The 22,500-nt window shown below is 38.4% G+C and overlaps 3 protein-coding genes across 3 annotated transcripts in view; 1 reads left to right on the top strand and 2 right to left on the bottom strand.

The window, feature by feature from the left end:
- The window catches only part of klb (klotho beta), a gene marked incomplete at its 3' end in the record, with an annotated part of 23,539 nt that extends 17,352 nt beyond the window's left edge, over positions 1-6,187 (bottom strand). Inside the window, exon 1 of the mRNA XM_077200158.1 lies at positions 5,501-6,187. Within this exon, the coding sequence (XP_077056273.1) occupies positions 5,501-6,187 (687 nt within the window). The remainder of the gene's footprint in view (positions 1-5,500) is intronic.
- A 5,497-nt stretch (positions 6,188-11,684) lies between these two features.
- LOC143708860 (toll-like receptor 6) lies at positions 11,685-15,309 on the top strand. Its single transcript, XM_077200159.1, has 2 exons — positions 11,685-11,723; positions 12,128-15,309. Exon 2 carries the CDS (start codon positions 12,147-12,149, stop codon positions 14,523-14,525), a length of 2,379 nt encoding a protein of 792 aa, XP_077056274.1. The 5' UTR covers positions 11,685-11,723; positions 12,128-12,146; the 3' UTR covers positions 14,526-15,309.
- A 1,372-nt stretch (positions 15,310-16,681) lies between these two features.
- LOC143708862 (integrator complex subunit 10-like) lies at positions 16,682-22,495 on the bottom strand (the record flags this gene model as incomplete). Its single annotated transcript, XM_077200160.1, has 4 exons — positions 16,682-16,838; positions 20,348-20,441; positions 21,980-22,142; positions 22,457-22,495. Coding segments are annotated over 4 exons (453 nt in total), but the record flags the coding sequence as incomplete, so codon positions are not given.
- Positions 22,496-22,500: the final 5 nt, after the last annotated feature.

Genomic DNA, 22,500 nt, shown 5'->3' with positions numbered 1-22,500 from the left:
TGCTTATTTCCTATTTACTTGTTTTGTGGAGGCAATCCAGAATTACTGTTGGTGAAATTATAATCAGACAAATATTTTATATAATGGCAAAATATTTGCCTCTGCCGCTTTCCTCTTCAGAGAACCTGTTGCTATCCACCGATCATGTTGTGGTTCTAACGGCACTGAACTTGAACGTCACGGCCGAGCACCACTAGCCTATTTTAGTAATCCCACAATAACCTGACAATTTAATTTAAATGTTATATCAATATAGGCCTACGTATTCTTTTTACTTTTTTTTTTATGGGGATTCCTGGTAAAATGAAGGTAAAAAATATTATTTTACATTTTATTTTGCCTTTCCACGGACCACCTGCAGTACCCTCACGGCGGACCACAGTTTGGGAACCACTGAGTTAGAGAGTGTGTGAGTGAGTGTGAGATTGACTGAGAGAGTTAGTGGGTGCTTCTCATTTCTTATTTGTACATCCTCGTTTCCTTTCCTTGCTTCCTTTCCTAGCGTCTCAGCTCCTCCCCCTGTAGGTTGTGAGGGAAGGATGCAAGGAAAGAAAGTGAGGACGGAGGAATCGAATGAAAGCTTTTTTTATACATTGGAATACTTGATCACTCGAGCGTCACTTCATAGCGTCATCAAAGGATCTGCCCTTATGTTGTTGAAGTTTGTTTATTTAAGAAATGCATAATGAATAATAATAAAGCAATATACCCTGTTGAAATATGTGAGATGTGTAGTTTATATAAACAGCAAGGGTAAAGTATAAATTCAAATTATTGTGACCGATATGAAGGGGGAGGAGAATTTATACGTGCATCACGTTTAGTCAATAAAACACTTCCGCATAGGATACACCTGTGTATCCTCGCTCATGACTCCTCTGAAAGCCTCCTCACTCCTCGATCCTCGCCTCCTCACGGTGCAATTAGAGAATTGAGATGTCCTTCAAGATGGCTGTGCTTGATTGGTTTCCGGGTCATAGGATGGAGGACAGAGGAGTGAGGAGACGAGGAGGGATATTGAGAAGCACCCAGTGAGAGTGAGTGAGTGAGTGAGTGAGTGTGTGAGTGAGTGAGAGAGTGAGTGAGTGAGTGTGTGAGTGAGTGAGTGTGTGAGTGAGTGAGAGAGTGAGTGAGTGAGTGAGAGAGTGAGTGTGTGAGTGAGTGAGAGAGTGAGTGAGTGAGTGAGAGAGTGAGTGTGTGAGTGAGAGAGTGAGTGAGTAAGAGAGTGAGTGAGTGTGAGTGAGAGTGAGTGAGTGTGAGTGAGTGTGTGAGTGAGTGAGAGAGTGTGAGTGAGTGAGAGAGTGAGTGTGAGTGAGAGTGAGTGAGTGTGAGTGAGTGAGAGAGTGTGAGTGAGTGAGAGAGAGAGTGTGAGTGAGAGTGAGTGAGTGTGAGTGAGAGTGAGTGAGTGTGAGTGAGTGTGTGAGTGAGTGAGTGAGAGAGTGTGAGTGAGTGAGAGAGTGAGTGTGAGTGAGAGTGAGTGAGTGTGAGTGAGTGAGAGAGTGTGAGTGAGTGAGAGAGAGAGTGTGAGTGAGAGTGAGTGAGTGTGAGTGAGAGTGTGAGTGAGTAAGAGAGTGAGTGAGTGTGAGTGAGAGTGAGTGAGTGTGAGTGAGTGTGTGAGTGAGTGAGAGAGTGTGAGTGAGTGAGAGAGTGAGTGTGAGTGAGAGTGAGTGAGTGTGAGTGAGTGAGAGAGTGTGAGTGAGTGAGAGAGAGAGTGTGAGTGAGAGTGAGTGAGTGTGAGAGAGTGAGTGAGTGTGTGAGTGAGAGTGTGTGTGAGTGAGTGTGAGAGATTGAGAGAGTGAGTGAGAGTGATTGAGTGAGAGTGAGTGTGTGAGTGAGTGAGAGAGTGTGAGTGAGTGAGAGAGAGTGTGAGTGAGAGTGAGTGAGTGTGAGTGAGTGTGTGAGTGAGTGAGAGAGTGTGAGTGAGAGTGAGTGAGTGTGAGTGAGTGTGTGAGTGAGTGAGAGAGTGAGTGTGTGAGTGAGTGAGAGAGTGAGTGAGAGAGTGAGTGAGAGAGTGAGTGAGTAAGAGAGTGAGTGAGTGTGAGTGAGAGAGTGAGTGTGTGTGTATGTCAGTGAGTGAGTGATTGAGTGAGTGAGAGTGAGTGAGTGAGTGAGAGAGTGTGTGAGAGAGTGAGAGTGTGTGTGTGTGTGAGTGAGTGTGTGAGTGAGTAAGTGAGTGAGAGAGTGAGTGTGTGTGTGAGTGAGAGAGTGAGTGTGTGAGTGAGAGAGTGAATGAGTGTATATATATGTGAATGAGTGTATATATATATATATATATATATATACACACACACACACACACATTACAGCCTAAACACAAATAGCAAGAGCATTACATCTAGCATTCAAGTCAAGTCCCATTTATTTTTATAGCGCTTTTTACAATATAGATTATTTCAAGGCAGATTTACAGCTTTGTTGCGTTAATAATTTTGTTCAGTATATATAGCCGCTCTGGATAAAACAGTGATGTCATCGTCCAAATGTCGTTCATGCACAAACTATTCATTGAGCGCCAGCAAAAGTGTTTGTTTTGCAGTTGATGGCAGCAATCTTCCACTAAACTATGGGACATTTCATGTTTTCACCATGAAAGAAACTTCGAAATGTCTTCTTTAATGTTAATTTTACATAAAACGTTGCTACTTTTAATAAACCTGTAGCCTATATAAATATCATTAATAATTTTGGCAAATAAATCTAAAAAATGCCATATATCCCCTTCAAAACTGCACAACTGTAGAGTAAAACATTAATTAATAAAAGTGATGGTGAATGCGTCTAAAAAAACTGACGTGATTGTTACAAATCACACTGTCTGTGGCCTCTGAAGAACTCAGAACAACGGTTAGCATAAAGTTTAAGGTAAAAATAACTGCCATTAAATTATATATCTTACTACTATGCAATTATAAACTGTTCATTCATTACATTACCTCTGTCTTTATCCCCTTTTATCCTCTTCTCTTCCGTTTGGCACTGTATCTTTGCAGACTATAATGCTAATTTAAAATACATCATGTAAATTTGGCCATCCGTCACAATCAGGTAACTTTCACCATGTCTAGACCTGGCGCGAGCTGCCACTCAGGCCCGTTTCTACGGGGTGCTTGAGTGTGTTAAGTGCCCTCAAACGAAAGCAATGCTGTCTACATTGGATGCAGCGAGGGGCGACGCTACACAACAAATTACCAACAGTAAACTGATCGCGACGCAATTCAAGCACTCGCTGGGAGGGGGAAGATTGATGCGCCGGGAGTTTTTTTGCTTTATTTTGTAGTATTTTGAATTGATGTTTTTAAAATAGTATTAGTAAAAAAAAAATCTAAAAAACAAAATTCACTCGTTCACGCATTTTGGCGCCCCTATTGAGTGGCGCCCCTAGCATTTGCCTATTCCACCTATGCCACGGGCCGGCCCTGTGAGTGAGTGAGTGTGAGTGAGAGAGTGAGTGAGAGAGTGTGTGAGTGAGTGAGTGTGTGAGTGAGTGAGTTAGTGAGTGAGAGAGTGAGAGAGCGAGAATGAGTGAGTGAGTGAGTGTGTGTGTGAGTGAGTGTGTGAGTTAGTGAGTGTGTGTGTGTGTGTGTGTGTGTGTGTGTGTGTGTGTGTGTGTGTGTGTGTGTGTGTGTGTGTGTGTGTGTGTGTGTGTGTGTGAGTGAGTGTGTGAGTGAGTTAGTAAGTGAGAGAGTGAGTGTGTGAGTGAGAGAGTGAGTGAGTGAGTGAGTGAGAGAGCGAGAGTGAGTGAGTGTGTGTGTGTGAGTGAGTGAGAGAGAGTGAGAGAGAGTGAGTGAGTGAGAGAGAGTGAAAGAGTGAGAGAGTGAGTGAGAGAGTGAGCGAGAGTGAGTGAGTGAGAGAGAGTGAGAGACTGAGTGAGTGAGTGTGTGTGTGTGTGACTGATTGAGTGAATGAGAGAGTGAGTGAGAGAGCGAGAGTGAGTGAGTGTGTGAGTTATTGAGTGTGTGTGTGTGAGTGAGTGAGTGAGTGAGAGAGTGAGTGAGAGAGTGAAAGAGAGTGAGAGAAAGTGAGTGAGAGAGAGTGAGTGAGAGAGAGTGAGTGAGAGAGAGTGAGAGAGTGAGTGAGTGAGTGTGTGAGTGAGTGAGTGTGTGTGAGTGAGTGAGAGTGAGTGTGAGTGAGTGAGTGAGTGTGTGTGAGTGAGTGAGTGAGAGTGAGAGTGAGTGAGTGAGTGTGTGTGAGTGAGTGAGTGAGAGAGAGTGAGTGAGTGGGTGTGTGAGTGAGTGAGTGAGTGAGTTAGAGAGTGAGTGTGTGAGTGAGTGTGTGAGTGAGTGAGAGTGAGTGAGTGAGAGAGATTGAGAGAGTGAGAGTGTGTGTGTGTGTGAGTGAGTGAGAGTGAGTGAGTGAGAGAGATTGAGAGAGTGAGTGAGTGAGTGAGAGTGTGTGTGAGTGAGAGAGAGAGAGAGAGTGAGTGAGTGTGTGAGTGAGAGTGTGTGTGAGTGAGTGTGAGAGATTGAGAGAGTGAGTGAGAGTGAGTGAGTGAGAGTGAGTGTGTGTGAGTGAGTGAGTGAGAGTGAGTGTGTGTGAGTGAGTGAGTGAGAGTGAGTGAGTGTGTGTGAGTGAGTGAGTGAGTGAGTGAGTGAGTGAGTGTGTGTGTGAGTGAGTGAGTGAGTGAGAGTGAGTGTGTGTGAGTGAGAGAGATTGAGAGAGTGAGTGAGTGTGTGAGTGAGTGAGTGAGAGTGAGTGAGTGTGTGAGTGAGTGTGTGAGTGAGTGAGTGTGAGAGATTGAGAGAGTGAGTGTGTACTTGCTTTGAGATTTCTGCCAAAAAAAAGACTTTTGTTTAATATTAAAATTATCAGAGAAAATAATGCATGGCCTCTGTAGGCTTTAATTAGAAAAAATATATACATCAAATTTTAAATCACTTTAGATTTAAAAAAAAAAAAACCTTTAACAAATCTTGACATTACTGTTATACATTTTTAATTAGGGGGAAAGGAAGTAAAATGGGCTTAATTGCCATGAAATAATAATGCCAATGCAAAAAAAAAAAATGAAATGAAATGTGACCAGGGCATGTTTAACAGAAATATTTAAACATTTGGTTGATGTCTGGCGACACACAGCTCTGTTTCTCAGAGTGAAGATCTCATCATCTCTGCATGTGTTCTTTTCACAGCAGAGGTGAAAGACGAGCGTGACCTCTCAACCCAAACTCACCCTGATGAGTGTGTGTGTGTGTGTGTGTGTGTGTGTACTTGCTTTAAGACTTTTGCCCATAAAAAAAGACTTTGGTTAAATGTTAAAATGATCAGAGAAAATAATGCATGGCCTCTGTAGGCTGTATTTATGGCTTTATCCTCTTCATGCAAAACAAAACAAAAATTAGCCATACTGAATTTGGGTTGAAATGTGATATTTTTTTACATTTGGTAATTGTATTTTAATTTATCCCACACTTGTTGCTATTGGAGGCTCCTAACATTTGCACTGTTTCTCACAGCTGGGGTGAAGACGAGCGTGACCTCTGACCCCTGAGCCCAAACTCACCCTGATGAGGTTGTGTGCTGCGATGAAGGGGTCGGCGCGATCCCCGGTGACCCCTGGAGCGTGAGCCCCCGTCCCGTATCCCTGATCGGCCAGCAGGAACGGGTTATGCATCGTGATCCAGTAGCGAATCTCCCCGCCAAACGTTCGGAAACAAAACGAGGCGTAATCGGCGAAAATGTCCTCCATGCTCTGGTTTAACCAGCCTCCCAAACGCTCCTGCAGGACCTGAGGAAAATCCCAATGAAACAGAGTCACTATAGGCTCAACCTGAAGCTCCTTTAACCTGCTGATCAAACGCCGGTAATGTTCCACTCCGGCCTGGTTGGGATTCTCCGTCGCGTCTCCATTCGGGAAAAGACGAGTCCAGGAGAGAGAAAAGGAGTAGAAGTTCACTCCCAAATACTGAACTGACTTCAAATCCTCTTCCCATTGGAGATAACTATCACTGGTGCGGGGATGATGTGTGAAATGATCCCACACGGACTCGCCCTTCCCATCCGCATCCCAGGATCCTTCAGTCGGGAATGCCGAGGTCCCGACGCCCCAAAGAAACCCGCTGGGAAACGTTCCCGTCTGCAGGAACGTATCGTTCAGAGGCTGAAGCCACAGCTTGGATGCTTTATAATCCAAACCACATAAAACCAGCGCTGGGATTAAAGATAGACACATGGATGAGACTCGCAACATCCTGAGCAAACTATCGGAGCAGAAATGCAACCGGAAAACTGAAGAAAAGCACCGTTGGGGAAAGAAAAGGTGAAGCACACTGCGATCCGTGCGTAAACACTGGAGATCTCGGAGTGCAAGAAGACGGACCTCGGATCAATGATTAACATGAACTCTGATCCTCTCCTGACTTACAGCGTCTGAGAGACAGAGGGACGAGAGAGAGAGAGAGAGAGAGAGAGAGAGGGAGAGAGAGTTAGAGAGAGAGATGAGATAGAGAGAGAGAGAGAGTTAGAGAGAGAGAGATGAGATAGAGAGAGAGAGAGAGAGAGAGAGAGAGAGGGAGAGAGAGAGAGGGAGAGAGAGTTAGAGAGAGAGATGAGAGAGAGAGAGAGAGAGAGAGAGAGAGAGAGAGAGAGAGAGAGAGAGAGAGAGAGAGAGGGAGAGAGAGTTAGAGAGAGCGATGAGATAGAGAGAGAGAGAGAGGGAGAGAGAGTTAGAGAGAGAGATGAGATAGAGAGAGAGAGAGAGAGAGAGGGAGAGAGAGAGAGAGAGAGAGAGAGAGGGGGAGAGAGAGTTAGAGAGAGCGATGAGATAGAGAGAGAGAGAGAGAGAGAGAGAGAGAGAGAGAGAGAGAGAGAGGGAGAGAGAGTTAGAGAGAGCGATGAGATAGAGAGAGAGAGAGAGGGAGAGAGAGTTAGAGAGAGAGATGAGATAGAGAGAGAGAGAGAGAGGGAGAGAGAGTTAGAGAGAGAGATGAGATAGAGAGAGAGAGGGAGAGGGAGACATTGTTATTATTAAACAATGTTTAATAATAACAAAAATGAAATAAAAGTGAAAACACACTTTTAATTGATTAAACTTTTCTACTAACATCATCCATTATTATGATTAAACAATTTTAAATAATAAATACCATCTTTTTTCTGAACCATCCTGAACACTTTCAAAAGTGGAAATTTAATTTTAAAGACCAAACTTGCTGGGATTAATTTCATAGCAAGCATTTTATATTTTATATAATATTTGCACCTTTTGCATAAACTTCACAAAATTACAGATTGGTAAAAAATTATGCACAATAAAAATAAATATCAAACAATAAAAAAGTGGCATTTACCTTTATTTTTCTTCACACATCATGTGCCATATTTCATCTCAAACTCTTCATTAACAAGACTAAAGTTTATAAAGGTGAAAATTGTTAGTAATGATGGAAGCAGACATAATTTGTGAAAATAATGGCACAATAAATATTGAAATAGCTAGATTATTAATTTTTATATTATTATAGAATCAAAAATGTAATTGAAAATATTGGTCAGGGATGAAGAAAATCATGCAAAGCATTTGAAAATAAATGATGTAATCCAAATCTTGGCTTGAAATGTTAGTTTTCATAGAAATGTGGGACATAAAAGTGCATGTTCTTAAAAAACACCTAGTTATGAGCATAAGAATAACTCTTAATCTTCTCCATCATCACGAGCAATGCTTTGATTTCAGCCTGTCACTGAATCTGAAGAACAGCTTTAATATCCGCCAAAGACGTTACGCCGCTGTTTCACGTCATGTACGACGATAAAAACAACTGCAATGAAGGCCACAATAAACCTTTGCTTTACATGCAGGGTTGAAGATCAAACTCAATTGAAGTGAATGGCAGTTTCAGGACAGGTGACTCTAGTTTTATGAGGGCAGAAAAGCCTCGACGGTGCATGTGATTGTGTTTCGAGACACAATCTGAGGCCCAAAGGAGCGTTTGATTAGATCAGGTGACTGATAATACAGGATGCTGAACTAAAATCAGTGGAAAACAACACAGTAACAGCAACACAAACACAGAAAACATTTTCAGCAGCATCCTGAATAAATACAAAAGCATTAGTTATAAATATAAACAATGGTTAAAATAGTCAATCTTTCATTTATTTTTTCAAAAACTATTTGCCAAAATTACACATAATTAAAATCAGGAGCAAGCCGTCGACCTCGTGCATTAAAATACTTCGGATTATTCGATAAAAGCCGCTCAAATAAAATATTATGGTTACTTGGTCACACACACACTCAGCCTTCGATGTTGTTGGTGAATAATTAACACCTAACAGTATTTGCTGAGTCTGAGGTGAATAAAGTGCTTCATATTACTGAACAACATTATCTGTCCTGCAGACTGCATGCTTCAAGATGGTACAAAGATGATTTCTCTTAAGAAAGATATCAGCTTTATTCAAATATATATATAAAAACAGAACAATTGGCATATACAGGGACTAAAACTAACTTTTTGCCAGACCTGTTAATGACCAGTGACTTAAGAAAATCAAATAAATATTAGATACTAGATATTAATATTAGAGAAAAATAGGCAGTAATGACACCAAAATTTGAGCTACCATTGAAAATTCATAATTCTCTATTCCAATTTCGATACCACAGCAAAAACTACTAGCCTAAATAATATTAATTAAAAACATTATTAAAGACAAGTAAACAGTCAGTAATAAAATAAAACTAATAATCATATTAAAAGCAAAAGCACAAATAAATTAAATATAACAAAGATAAAAATTAAATTAAAGCTGCAAGCAGCATTTATCGGGGTTCAAGCATTTAAGGCCTTTAAGCACATAAGCATTAAAGACATTAAGTTTTATTTAGCAAGCATTTAACCACTGATATCATAGATGGAAAAGACCATTTACAGGCAATTTACCATAGGAAATACATGGTTTTCAAAGCTTTTTAACAGTTATAGCGCCACCTATTGTCCGATCTCCATAAAAATGTGCATGCTATTTTACTCTGTTATGACACATATGCTCATCAATTTTTTGTGCAGTTGTGAGTTTTGCTTTAGGATTTATAGGCTTTTGACTGTATTTTGTCATGCCCCATTCCTATATGACCCTATTTTTGATAATTATTGATCTAGAGAGTCCAGAGAATTGCCCTAGACTGGTTTGGTTCCGATCGGGCGAAAAACCAGGGACTAGTTTGCAAAAGTAGGTTTCGGACAAAATTCGACAAAGCAAAACATTTTTCCTGCCAAAATCGAAATTGGAGCCAATTGTCCGTCTTGAGTCAAAGATCACAGTGATATAAAACACTTGAGTCTAAGTCGAACGGTCTATGAGTCATGAGCGATTTAGTACTTTTGGTTGCTGTAGCGCCACCTATGGGCCAATCGGGGTCATACTCTGATAGGTTCTCCCCAAATTGAGGACCACCATCTGGCCAAGTTTCAAGTCTCTAGCACTTATGGTTTGCTCTGCACGATGCGTTTTACAAATCTTTACAATTACAATAGGGTTTCAGCACTTGTGCTTGAACCCCTAATAAACAGTGCTTTTCAGGAACAGAAATTTAATACAGTAAGCAAATATAAAATAACACTGTACAGTCTTCACTTTATAAATTTATTCTTTATTCTTTATTTCAAGGATAGCCCCTTGAGATGTACCATCTAAATTAAACATCCTTATTAATTAATCCTTATTAAAGTTACAAAAGTTATTTTCAAGAGCAGTGAGTGATATTTCTTTGTTCTTTTGTTGTTTGATTAACTTTAGAAACACAGACAGGAATATTAGGCTGCCGTCACTTTAAGAGCGAACGCACTGATCTAATATACTGATACTGTTACACATTTACTTTCTCAACTGTTTACTTTCACTTAAGACATAACTGACTAGTTTACTAGGATATTCGCTATTTTTTTACATAATTTTGTGAATTTGTCCGATCGAGTGCGAGTTTTAGTATTAGCATTTAGTATTTGCGCGCGGCTTCGGTCGTTTGCGCACAACACAGCGTGTAAGTTACGAATTGAGCTTCTTTTCGCGTCTTCTTACGCTTGAATATTTAAATTTTCAAGGTTTAAAGTATCATGACGATGCAGCACGGGCCCATCAACTGTTTGGATACAGAAAGAAAGAACAACTTGAGGGTGAGTAAATGACTGAATTTTCATTTTTGAAAATTCCCTTTAAATCAGCTGAGGAAGCACACAAATCCTCTGCTGGTAAAATATGGTACTGCAAATTTCTCACAAACAAGTCTGACCCCTTAACTGTCTGAGAATCGACATTAATATGCACTATTCAAACTTAAATGGTTGCAATTGAAGAATGCTTTGGAATATAGACCTAAGTTTGGTCTTGTTTTAAAGAAAACACAGCAGATTATTGCTGAAGTGAAAGCACTTAAAAAAATGAAAGTATGAAAAAGTTATGGAAGTTTAAATTTACAGTAAATCAAATAAACTGTACTTAATATTTTTTCTTTTATATAGAATATATATTTTACAAAATATGTTTTACTATAAAATTACTATAAAATCAAAGCCGTAATTCTAACCAAGTTGTGTTCCAAATTTGAAGTTGATATCACAAAAATTGAAGTTCCCATGAGATTTTGTTTAGGCGTAGTACCAAAAATAGCCACCGGGTGACATACATTCCGTTGAATTTAATTGTCTGCTGTAACAAATTAATCAATTTCTGTCCAAATATCACTTCTGTCACTAAATATGGAACCTTGAGACTCAGACCTTTCTGACAATATGTGTTTTGTCAAGATTAGAAAAGGTTTTGATAATAAATTATGAAAAATTATGACCCCCCCAAAAGGGTAGCCTGATAAAAGAATTTAGAGTACCGTTTCTATGGTAACGCAACGCCCAATTTCAAATTGGATTTCACAGATTAATTCTGAGTTCGTAAGCTTTCAAATGATACCTAATTTATGATAACTACTAAAATATGTGATGTAATAAAAAATGACGATAAATTTTTTTATATTTTAGAGGATAATATATATGTTATACTTTTTAGAGGATATTATTTTATAATAATAATATAATATAAAATTATAAATTATTATAATAAAATAATATCCTCTAAAAAGTATATTATAATACTAGATAATATGTTTTATTATGAACTTTTAGCATGCAATTAAAAGTATTATTAAATTATTAAAAGTAGATGTCAGAACTCCTGTTATGATGTAGATTTTTTGAGGTACACTCTTGTCATAAATTCATCCATTTCTGTTCCTACATAATTTGTAACAGAAAACAGTGCTAAAATATCTATTACGGAGTTTTAGACCTTTCAAACGATATATAGTTTGTCATGATTAGATTAGGATTTAATTGTAATATAGTGAAGTAAACTTGGGCGTTACAGTAGTTGCACAACCGTGGACAAAAAAAAAAGACTTGTATGTTCAGGAGACTATTGACATATTCATAATTAAAACATGTAAGAATAAAGCCTTCATGCAATACAAAACGTGCACTAGAACAAACTTACTGTGACATGAATGCTTTGTTTGATGGAGAAACTTTAAGACGCCTGCCTACATATTCAAATGATCACTTCATGAAGCTCCGTCTCTCAGAGTCAATAACTGTGACTGTCAGTAAATGCGTGACCTTTAGAGAAGTGAAACGCCGGAAAAGCAGAAGTTCAACAACATCATTTAAATATGATCAACAGTTTCATAATACGGTGATCAACCAAGTGTAAGTAACACCCACAGCAGACGGGTAAGAGAAATATCTATCTATCTATCTATCTATCTATCTATCTATCTATCTATCTATCTATCTATCTATCTATCTATCTATGTCTGTCTCTTTATCTATCGTTCTTTGTCTGTCTGTCTGTCTGTCTGTCTATCTATCTATATATAAACATACAACTGATACACAGCTAATAAAATGCCAAAAATGTGCATATACAACATTTAATTTCTTTTTGCGTTTAAATGTCTTTTGCCTCACAGTAAAAGTAGACCAAGTGCAGAAAAGCCTAAATTTACACTGAAAAAAACTGTGCAACCACAACGCAAACTAATGCTAGGGGCTTCAGTAAAAGTGAAAACTGCGAGAAGTGAAAAATATGGTTGACTCAAAATAGGAAATGAAAATGTCATATTTTTCTCCCTCAGATTCGCTCGTGTCAGGAAGATGGCTGGGTGGTTGTTGGTGTCTGTTTACGTCACGTGTTTCCAGCCGTCTCTAAATCTGGCCATTAAGAGGATCGTAGTGAATTACTCATCTCAAAACCTGTCCTCGGTTCCTCCCGGCCTGAAACCGTCCACAGAAGACTTGGATCTGTCGCTTAACCGAATCCATACGCTGAGCGGCAAAGACTTCGGCACAACACCACGACTCCACTTCCTCAATCTGTCCTGGAATATACTGGAAAACATAGACAAGGACACATTCAGCTCAACACCGGCTTTGGAAATCTTGGATCTGTCGCACAACAAACTGCAGAATCTCTCGGATCAACCGTACCTGTTTAACGCGGGAAATCTTCAGTTCTTAGACTTGTCATCCAACGTGTTTTCCGTCATGGCATTAGGGAATGAATTTTCTACGTTGAAACGCCTGCAATGGCTAGGCCTGAGTGCAAAATCAATCAGCAACAAAGACTTTACTCACATTGCTAATCTTACCTTGAAAACGCTCTTTATTAATACCGACAAACTCCAGATGTATGAAGAGAGGAGTTTAATGGATGTGCATGCGGAGAAAGCCATCATCGCCTTTTCCAACAGTAACCATGATATTGCAATCGCTGATGATGTTTTCGCATCGTTTAAAGATGTCGAATTCACGAAGTTGGACCGTGAGATGAAGGTTCTCCAGGAGATACGTCGGCGAGGAACGGTACGCACCGTTAGCCTGGAAATCTCCAAGGTTGAAACCACATGGGATGTTCTGACAAGCAGTGTGAACACCATATTTGCATCGGTCATTCAACGGCTTTCCTTTTCTGACCTAACCATGATAAAAATGTCAAAGGGCAGCCATGTGTCCTCAAGCCACGTATTAGAGTCCTTCTCTACAAGACGAGCGTCCGTAACCCAATTCCTCTTCGACCAAAAAATGCTCTATGACTTCTTCATGAACATGCCGGCGAGAAACGTCAGTTTCACCCAAACGCCAATCATCTTTATGACCTGTCCTTGGAATGTTAGCAAGATCGAGGCTTTGGACTTGTCCGATTGCGCTCTTACGGAAAAAATCTTCTCGATTGGTCCGGGCAAGGAATGCGATACACTTACAAACCTGGAAAAGCTGGTTTTAAGAGGCAACAACCTGAAACATCTCGGACCGCTGACCTCAAGAATCAATCTCATGACCTCGCTGCAATACGTCGATCTCAGTCAGAACACGCTTAGCTATTCCGAGGAACAAGGCAAGTGCGTTTGGCCTCGCAAAGTCGTCCACGTTGATTTTTCCTCCAATGGGTTTGACCAGAGCATCTTCAAGTGTTTGCCCGACTCCATACGGATCCTAAACCTCCGGAATAACCGATTGACATTAGTCCCGGCAGATGTTGGGATGTTAGAAAACTTGAGCGTTTTAGACCTCACGTATAACCGTTTGCTCGACCTTCCCACATGTAAAGCATTCCCAAACCTCCACAAGCTCCTATTAAGATCAAACTCCCTCCATTCGCCTTTCCCAGAATCCCTCAAGACTTGCCAACATCTTAAAGATCTCGACTTGAGCCGTAACCCCTTCATCTGCACATGTGCGTTGCGTGAATTCGCGGCTCTTATCAATAGCAAAGCGTCACAAACCAATAGCGTGACTCTTGGCCACTGGCCAGAAGGATATCAATGCAGTTACCCAGAATCCCGAAGCAACACAATGCTAAAAGACTTCTACCTTCCCGAGATAGCCTGCGACGGCTGGATTCTTGCTATTACTATTTTAATCCCGACAATCACTTTGATAGTTGCCGTCAGCCTTCTTTGCCACCGCCTGGACGTGCCCTGGTACCTCAAGATGATTTGGAAATGGACAAGCGCCAAGAAACACGCAATGACCTCCTCAAAGAAGGCGGAGGATTTGAAGGGGTTGCACTTCCACGCGTTCGTATCGTACAGCCAAAGGAACGCAGACTGGGTCAAAGCTCAATTTCTTCCCAAGCTCGAATTAGATTGTGGGTTGCTAGTGTGTCACCATGAGCGGGACTTCATCCCGGGAAAAACGATCGTTCAAAACATCCTCCGATGCATCGAGCAAAGCAGAAAGTGCGTGTTCGTTCTCTCGTCCCACTTCGTCCAGAGCGAATGGTGCCACTACGAGCTTTACTTCGCCAATCACCAACGGGTAATGCGAGGGATGGACAGCATTATCCTCATTCTGCTCGAGCCTCTGCCGTCATATCTCATTCCCTCGAAGTATCACCAGCTCAAGGCCATGATGTCCAGACGCACGTATCTCGAGTGGCCACAAGAAGGAGCGAAGCAGAAGCTGTTTTGGGCAAATCTTAGAGCGTCTCTGCAAACCAACCTTCCCATTCAGGTAGAGAGAGAAGAAGAGTGATTAAACAAATGCATTCTTATAAATATTGTCAAGCGGATATTCATTTAGAGTCTAAAATCAAGATACAGTCAAATAAAAATGTATTCAGACACCTTCAACATTTCTCACATTATCAAAGTTTATTCGCTATAGTGTAGAAAATGGTAATAAAATATGACAAGTACTCAGAATTATGAAATCAGATGATATTTCAATGGGTCTTTCCATCCTTCTGTTAGACTGTCACAAATGAATTATGTTGAATATCTGTCAGCTGTTAAATTTAACTACACAATTACATAATACCAGTTTAGCTCAGCCAGTTACCAAGAAATGCTTAATATTGTTCAGTCTGGGGTGAAAAAAGGTGCATTAGCAATTAAAGAAAAATAATTTTTTTTAAATTTTTTTTATAAATTTTACTGGTAGTCCAGAGTAAGAAGAATGTTTGGGTATAATATTTCACAGTTTACTTTATTTTGCTCTCCTCACTTACATAAATGAACTATAGTGTCCCGCACATTCACCCATCAACCTCAATACAAGAGGTAACCTAATTTTAAAGCGTGACTTCTAGACCTGGAATATGGAGTGGTTTAACAAACTAAATAAATATATAATGGAATTATTAAATAAGCCATGGAATGTTGCATTAAATATTTAAAAGTATGACATGTAAGCATTAATAAAGCATGCAACATGTAATAATTCAGCTCAATTTCTATACTCAAAAACAAAGCAGTTATTTAGACCTCGTCCTATTGACTTTGATATGTGAAAGTAAAAATATTCATTTCAACACCAATTTCATGTTGTTGTTTTTATTTTAATTTCTGGTCACTTTTGGTGTTACATTTCATGCCCAATTTAGGAATATATTTTTATTTATTGCAACATTTCACTATGCATTTAATTAATTAGTGATATATTGATTAGTTTTATATCATTTTATATATCATCAAGGTGTACTTCATATTTCATGATTATTTTATGCAACATGCCATTATGCGTTTAATAATTTAATTTAGTCTGTATAGTCATACGTACTAGAAAAGTCATGTGCATTATTAAAATCTTAAAACTGAATGGCCATTTTTTAACATGAATATAAATATTACTGATCATGCCAAGCTCTAAAATATTTTATCAGGTGGAATTTGAGAGTTCAAAATATTTTTTACAAAACCTTATCTTTAATCCTTTTGCATTGAATCACAAACAACTGGAGAAGTCATACAAATTCATTGGTTAAAGTCCACATGTGTTGAAAATCAAGTTTTTAATGTTGTCTATGTGGTGTTTTTAATATGCTTTAAGACAAACCATGTGCAAATTCATAAGTCGACAGCATTGCTGAGTATTTTCTCCTTAAAACATGGTTTGAAATCGTGAATACGTCACAAACTACCTTGTAACCAATCAGATCAACGAGTGGATCTCTGAGCTGAGTGAGTGAGTGGAGGCGGGGCTCATTTGCATATTCAACCGCGCATACTAAATGACGCAAGGGTGTCGAGTTACATTCAAGCTATTACAAGGCATGAAGAATTTTTTTTCAAGGAAAAAGCGTTTAAATGTGTAATTTTGGTGATCAAAGATGAGTTTTAAGGGATAAAATTATTGACTACAGGGGGACTTTAAACGAGTGTGACGCTTAAAGACTCCTAAATCTGAAATTTGAGAGCCACTGATATACACTGAGAGCTATTAATTACAAAGATTAGTACCTAAGAAAAAAAAGACATCCTGAGATTAAAATGTGGACCTTGGGAAAGACTACATGAATGTGTAGTAATGAATGGCCTTACACAGAGCATTAATGAAAAATCTCAGTAAACAACTAGAGAAACACTGTTTTATTTATTATGAGCTGCCAGCAAACATTGTATCACACAAAACAAACACAGTCTATCTAGTTCATGAAGTATTGTACAACAATGCAATGTAAAAAAACATAAATTTAACAGTGCAATCTCCATTTACAGACAAAGAATATGGAAATGCTGAATCTTTTTTATCGTTTGATAATTAATACCTCAAATAAAACAATGAGCTCTGCTGGATGTGACTTTAAACATGATTAATGTGAGATGCCCTCCGGAAAAACATGTCTGTTATCATGTCCGTTTACATTATAAGAATGTAAAGTAACAAAGCAGAACTGAAACACGAGTCGCTCAGGGTAAGGACTGGATGAGGATGATCTTTTCATTAATGCAGAAACGATGAAGCACTGTGAACAGGTTTTCTCCACAGCGCGACACCTGACGCTCCATCGCCAGCCGGAAATCCTCTTTCACGCCTTTGGTGATTCCTCGCGTTACCGTGTGATGTCTATAAAAACAGACACACGGCATGTGAAAACACACAGAGCTGATATGGGTCTCAAAGTATAGAAAGAACTGAAATGAAACAAACAAAACAGCAGTTTCTCCACATTCAGAGCGATAAGAGCTGTACACAGCTCGTCCAACAAAACACTGGACACACACACACACAAATACTGTGGCAGAAAATACATATAAGGGTGAACCTCACAAAGAAAGTCTGGCTCATATTCCATGCCAAAAAAAACTTATTTTTGAAGATCAAATAACAATTGTATTGATTGCATCGTTACACCCGTAGGTGGCGACAAGTGACTGTTAAAAATGTATTTGTCATTGAATCATTCACTCAAGAGATTCGTTAGAAACGCTGATTCAGCCGGTACTGAAAAAAGTGAAGTATTTATTAGTGAGTCATTGAATCGTTCACTCAAGAGATTCGTTAAAAAAGCTGATTCAGCCGGTACTGAAAAAAGTGAAGTATTTATTAGTGAGTCATTGAATCGTTCACTCAAGAGATTCGTTAAAAAAGCTGATTCAGCCGGTACTGAAACAAGTATTTATAAGTGAGTCATTGAATCATTCACTCAAGAGATTCGTTAAAAACGCTGATTCAGCCAGTTCTGAAACAAGTGAAGTATTTATAAGTGAGTCATTGAATCATTCACTCAAGAGATTCGTTAAAAACGCTGATTCAGCCGGTACTGAAACAAGTGAAGTATTTATAAGTGAGTTATTGAATCATTCGGTCAAGAGATTCGTTAAAAACGCTGATTCAGCCGGTACTGAAACAAGTGAAGTATTTATTAGTGAGTCATTGAATCGTTCACTCAAGAGATTCGTTAAAAACGCTGATTCAGCCGGTACTGAAACAAGTGAAGTATTTATAAGTGAGTTATTGAATCATTCGCTCAAGAGATTCGTTAAAAACGCTGATTCAGCCAGTACTGAAACAAGTACTGTAAAGTATTTATGAGTGAGTCATTGAATCATTCACTCGAGAGATTCGTTAAAAACGCTGATTCAGCCGGTACTGAAACAAGAAGTATTTATAAGCAATGTTAGTTATATTAGTTATGTATTGCTCTAAACAATGTTAGTTATAACATTATACGTTTATAAGTGAGTCATTCAATCATTCACTCAAGAGATTAATTCAAAAACACAAATTAACCCAGTTCTAAAACAAGTGAAGTATTTATAAGTGAGTCATTGAATCGTTCACTCAAGAGATTCGTTAAAAACGCTGATTCAGCCGGTACTGAAACAAGTGAAGTATTTATTAGTGAGTCATTGAATCGTTCACTCAAGAGATTCGTTAAAAACGCTGATTCAGCCGGTACTGAAACAAGTGAAGTATTTATAAGTGAGTCATTGAATCATTCACTCAAGAGATTCGTTAAAAACGCTGATTCAGCCGGTACTGAAACAAGTGAAATATTTGAGTGAGTCATTGAATCATTCATTCAAACAGATTTTTTAAGATAATTTATTTAGATTAACTAAACATTTTAGATTTTTATTTTGTTTAGTTGAAATCGTGCAGCTCTACTTTCACTTGTTCTTTAAAAACACGTTTACAATTTATATACAAATATATTTTGCAATTCAATAATGAGAATCAGACTTTTTCCACAATCTGTCAGGAAAATAATGCAAATGGGTTGTTTTTCATTATGCATAATTAATTTAATTTGATCCTCGGGGTGAAATATGACCCGGACATTTCTTGACATTTTCTGTGAGATTCACTCATAAAATGTAAAACGCTGATATTCAATGAAGACTACAAACACAATGTCGTCAAAAAAAATAATCGTTCTTCAAAGACTTCACAGCCATTTGAGTAAAACACAAAGAAAAGGAGCCGTATGAGAACAGGAACAATCTTGCAAAATGAAAATGCTTGAACAGAATGAAAACCCAGTGAAAACAACGAAAAGGAGGAGAATGTAAACGCATGAGCAGGCTGGGAGGAGTTTGGGGGCGGGGTTTCGATGAAGGGGGCGGGGTACCTGTCAGCCTTCTGAGCCCCTGGAAGCATCAGGGTGTTTAACTCCACCCCCAGGGCGGGGCTGGGGTTCCTACGGACAGCAAACACCATTTCATCAGCACCTCGAGTGACGGGGCTGAACTCAAACGCACCGCCAGCTCTACCACTCCACAGCGGAACAAGCGCCTCTCAGGAAATATGACACGCCTCTCTGAAATGCTTGCTTGTGATTGGTCAGTCGCAACATTCCGAGGCCAGTTATTGGCCGATAATAATGTCAACAGCAATGCTGTATAATGGCTTCTTTAATGTTTCTCGTATCACACCGCAGATGAACACTTGTTTCATTAAAAACAGCCTCGGTTATCGACTATATTTACTGTAAAATCAAACCGGAGGACATCAGTATTCATTTTAGGTTTAAGTGTTTAATTTGAAGTGTTCGTCTTGTTGCCAGAACGACAATCTGAAAAAACTTTTCGCATAATTGGCTTTTCACAACATAAAAAAATGACATGATCAGTTATTGAAATATTGATTTGAGAAGTTGAGATTTGATTCGTATTTACGATTTTAAAACGATTCCTTCTCAAAACAATATTTGAGAAAAGCCATTATACGAAAAGGGACACATTATCCCTCAATATTTCGTTTCTAATTATTTACTGTCTTTGAAATAATAATAAAATATGAAAAAACTTAAACTCTTTATTTTTATTAGCTAAAACTAAAATAAAAACAAATAAAATTTTATTAATAAAAAATAGACATAACGTATAAAAATGAGACGACAAAAACACGTTAAAATAAAATGCAAATGGAAATATAAAAATAAAACCAAATTCAAATTATTAATAGAAATGATGATTTCAGCCGGTTGTTAATCGCAAAATATCCGGCTTAAAATAACCGAGGGACACTTTTCTTCCAGCCTATTTTTCATGTAAAATACCACAATGATAAATCGCTATAATATTCCACATAAAGTACAGTTCTTGCTTCATTTCAATTTGGAGATAATTTGTTCAAAAACACTGATTTATCCAGTAATGAAACAATAGAGGTGTTTAAGTCATTGAATCATTCACTCAAGAGATTTGTTCTTGCTTTATTTCAAATTGGACATGGTGAGAAAGTAATATTGTATGATTTATATTTGTAAGTCGTTTTGTTTGATTCATTTTTTAAAACTATGCTCTCGATTCCCGACCCTAAACAGACCTCAACTTTATTACAGAGCTAGCAACGCAACGATTCCTCTTTTAAAAAAACGACACAGTCCATAAAGCTGATCATAAATGCCTAAAAGAAAAAAGCGTCTGGAGAACATAAACACTTCTAATGAGCCAATCAGAAAGCAGGGTAAGAAAAACTCGCTAATGGTTGTTCATCATAACCGCAGCCGATTCATTATGTCCAAAACAAAAGGAGAGAGGAAGCAGAAAGCAGGGAGAGACCTCAGATGATCACTGTCATCATTTCCAGTTCTAACGACTGATGTGTGTGATGTGGGCGGGACTTACTTGATGAGCATCCCCTGATTGGGCAGCAGCTCCAGCTGGACACGCCCGCCTTCTGTTGTACGGAGGTAAGCAAACTCTTCTAACATGTCGATATCTAGTAGAGAAAGCTGGTCAAGGACAAACATTCTCATGAAAATATATTCGTTCTGAATTATGACTGGAATAATTGGACTGTTATTTCGTAAGTCAGACTTTATAAAAGTGCATCAATCCATCATAAAAGTGCATCAATCCATCATAAAAGTGCATCTATCCATCATAAAAGTACATCTATCCATCATAAAAGTGCATCTATCCATCATAAAAGTGCATCTGTCCATGATAAAAGTGCATCTATCCATCATAAAAGTGCATCTGTCCATCATAAAAGTGCATCTATCCATCATAAAAGTGCATCTGTCCATCATAAAAGTGCATCTGTCCATCATAAAAGTGCATCTGTCCATCATAAAAGTGCATCTATCCATCATAAAAGTGCATCTGTCCATGATAAAAGTGCATCTATCCATCATAAAAGTGCATCTATCCATCATAAAAGTACATCTGTCCATCATAAAAGTGCATCTGTCCATCATAAAAGTGCATCTGTCCATCATAAAAGTGCATCTATCCATCATAAAAGTGCATCTGTCCATCATAAAAGTGCATCTATCCATCATAAAAGTGCATCTATCCATCATAAAAGTGCATCTGTCCATCATAAAAGTGCATCTATCCATCATAAAAGTGCATCTGTCCATCATAAAAGTGCATCTATCCATCATAAAAGTGCATCTATCCCTCATAAAAGTGCATCTATCCATCATAAAAGTGCATCTATCCATCATAAAAGTGAATCTGTCCATCATAAAAGTACATCTATCCATCATAAAAGTGCATCTGTCCATCATAAAAGTGCATCTATCCATCATAAAAGTGCATCTATCCATCATAAAAGTGAATCTGTCCATCATAAAAGTACATCTATCCATCATAAAAGTGCATCTATCCATCATAAAAGTGCATCTATCCCTCATAAAAGTGCATCTATCCATCATAAAAGTGCATCTATCCATCATAAAAGTGAATCTGTCCATCATAAAAGTACATCTATCCATCATAAAAGTGCATCTGTCCATCATAAAAGTACATCTATCCATCATAAAAGTACATCTATCCATCATAAAAGTGCATCTGTCCATCATAAAAGTACATCTATCCATCATAAAAGTGCATCTGTCCATCATAAAAGTATATCTGTCCATCATAAAAGTGCATCTGTCCATCATAAAAGTACATCTATCCATCATAAAAGTGCATCTATCCATCATAAAAGTGCATCTGTCCATCATAAAAGTACATCTATCCATCATAAAAGTGCATCTATCCATCATAAAAGTGCATCTGTCCATCATAAAAGTGCATCTGTCCATCATAAAAGTGCATCTATCCATCATAAAAGTACATCTATCCATCATAAAAGTGCATCTATCCATCATAAAAGTGCATCTGTCCATCATAAATGTGCATCTATCCATCATAAAAGTGCATCTGTCCAAAGTCATATACACATAGGATGACTTCAGTCATGGGCTAATTTTCATTTTTGGGTGAACTATCCCTTTAAAACGATTGTTTAAACATGAAGGATACTGGTGACATAGTTGAAAAAGTTCTCGTATTGGAAACTGCCCTGCTGACAGATCTTATCCACCGCCTTCAGGAAGAGATTCTCACCCTGTGGCCAATCGTGTTGCAGGAGAACGATCACATGACCAAGAGCGAGGTCATCTCTGTTGTCTGTGAAAGCCCTCAGCTTCAACAGAGACAAAACATAACACACAATTATTATCGTGTGCTACCGACACACTCACTATATGCCTAGAGACACTGTTATAAATATTAGAAAATTAAACATTTTTACATTTTAACATTTTCATGTTAAATATTTATTTTTCCTTCATTATTAATAATTTATTTATTTAATTGTATAGTGTTATTAATGCTTTGGCAATGTAAAGATTTCTTTCACCATGCCAATAAAGCTATTTGAATCTTGAATTAAATGCTTTATTAACCAAATCCGAGTTGAAATGTTGAGCTGTGAGGTGAAATATTCAGATCTGGTACCTTGAAACACGCCAGCATCAGCTGCAGACAGAACGGTAGGATAG

This window comes from Siphateles boraxobius, unplaced genomic scaffold (genome assembly GCF_051911475.1).
Source record: "Siphateles boraxobius isolate OS27281-9 unplaced genomic scaffold, OSU_SipBor_1 434, whole genome shotgun sequence".
In the NCBI taxonomy this organism is placed as follows: Eukaryota; Metazoa; Chordata; class Actinopteri; order Cypriniformes; family Leuciscidae; genus Siphateles; species Siphateles boraxobius.
The sequence above is the reverse complement of the archived record's forward strand: the minus strand, read 5'-3'. Positions and strand labels throughout refer to the sequence as shown.

Excerpts from the sequence above, each read along its gene's own strand:
- LOC143708860 (XM_077200159.1), top strand. The coding sequence starts at position 12,147 with ATGGCTGGGTGGTTGTTGGTGTCTGTTTACGTCACGTGTTTCCAGCCG.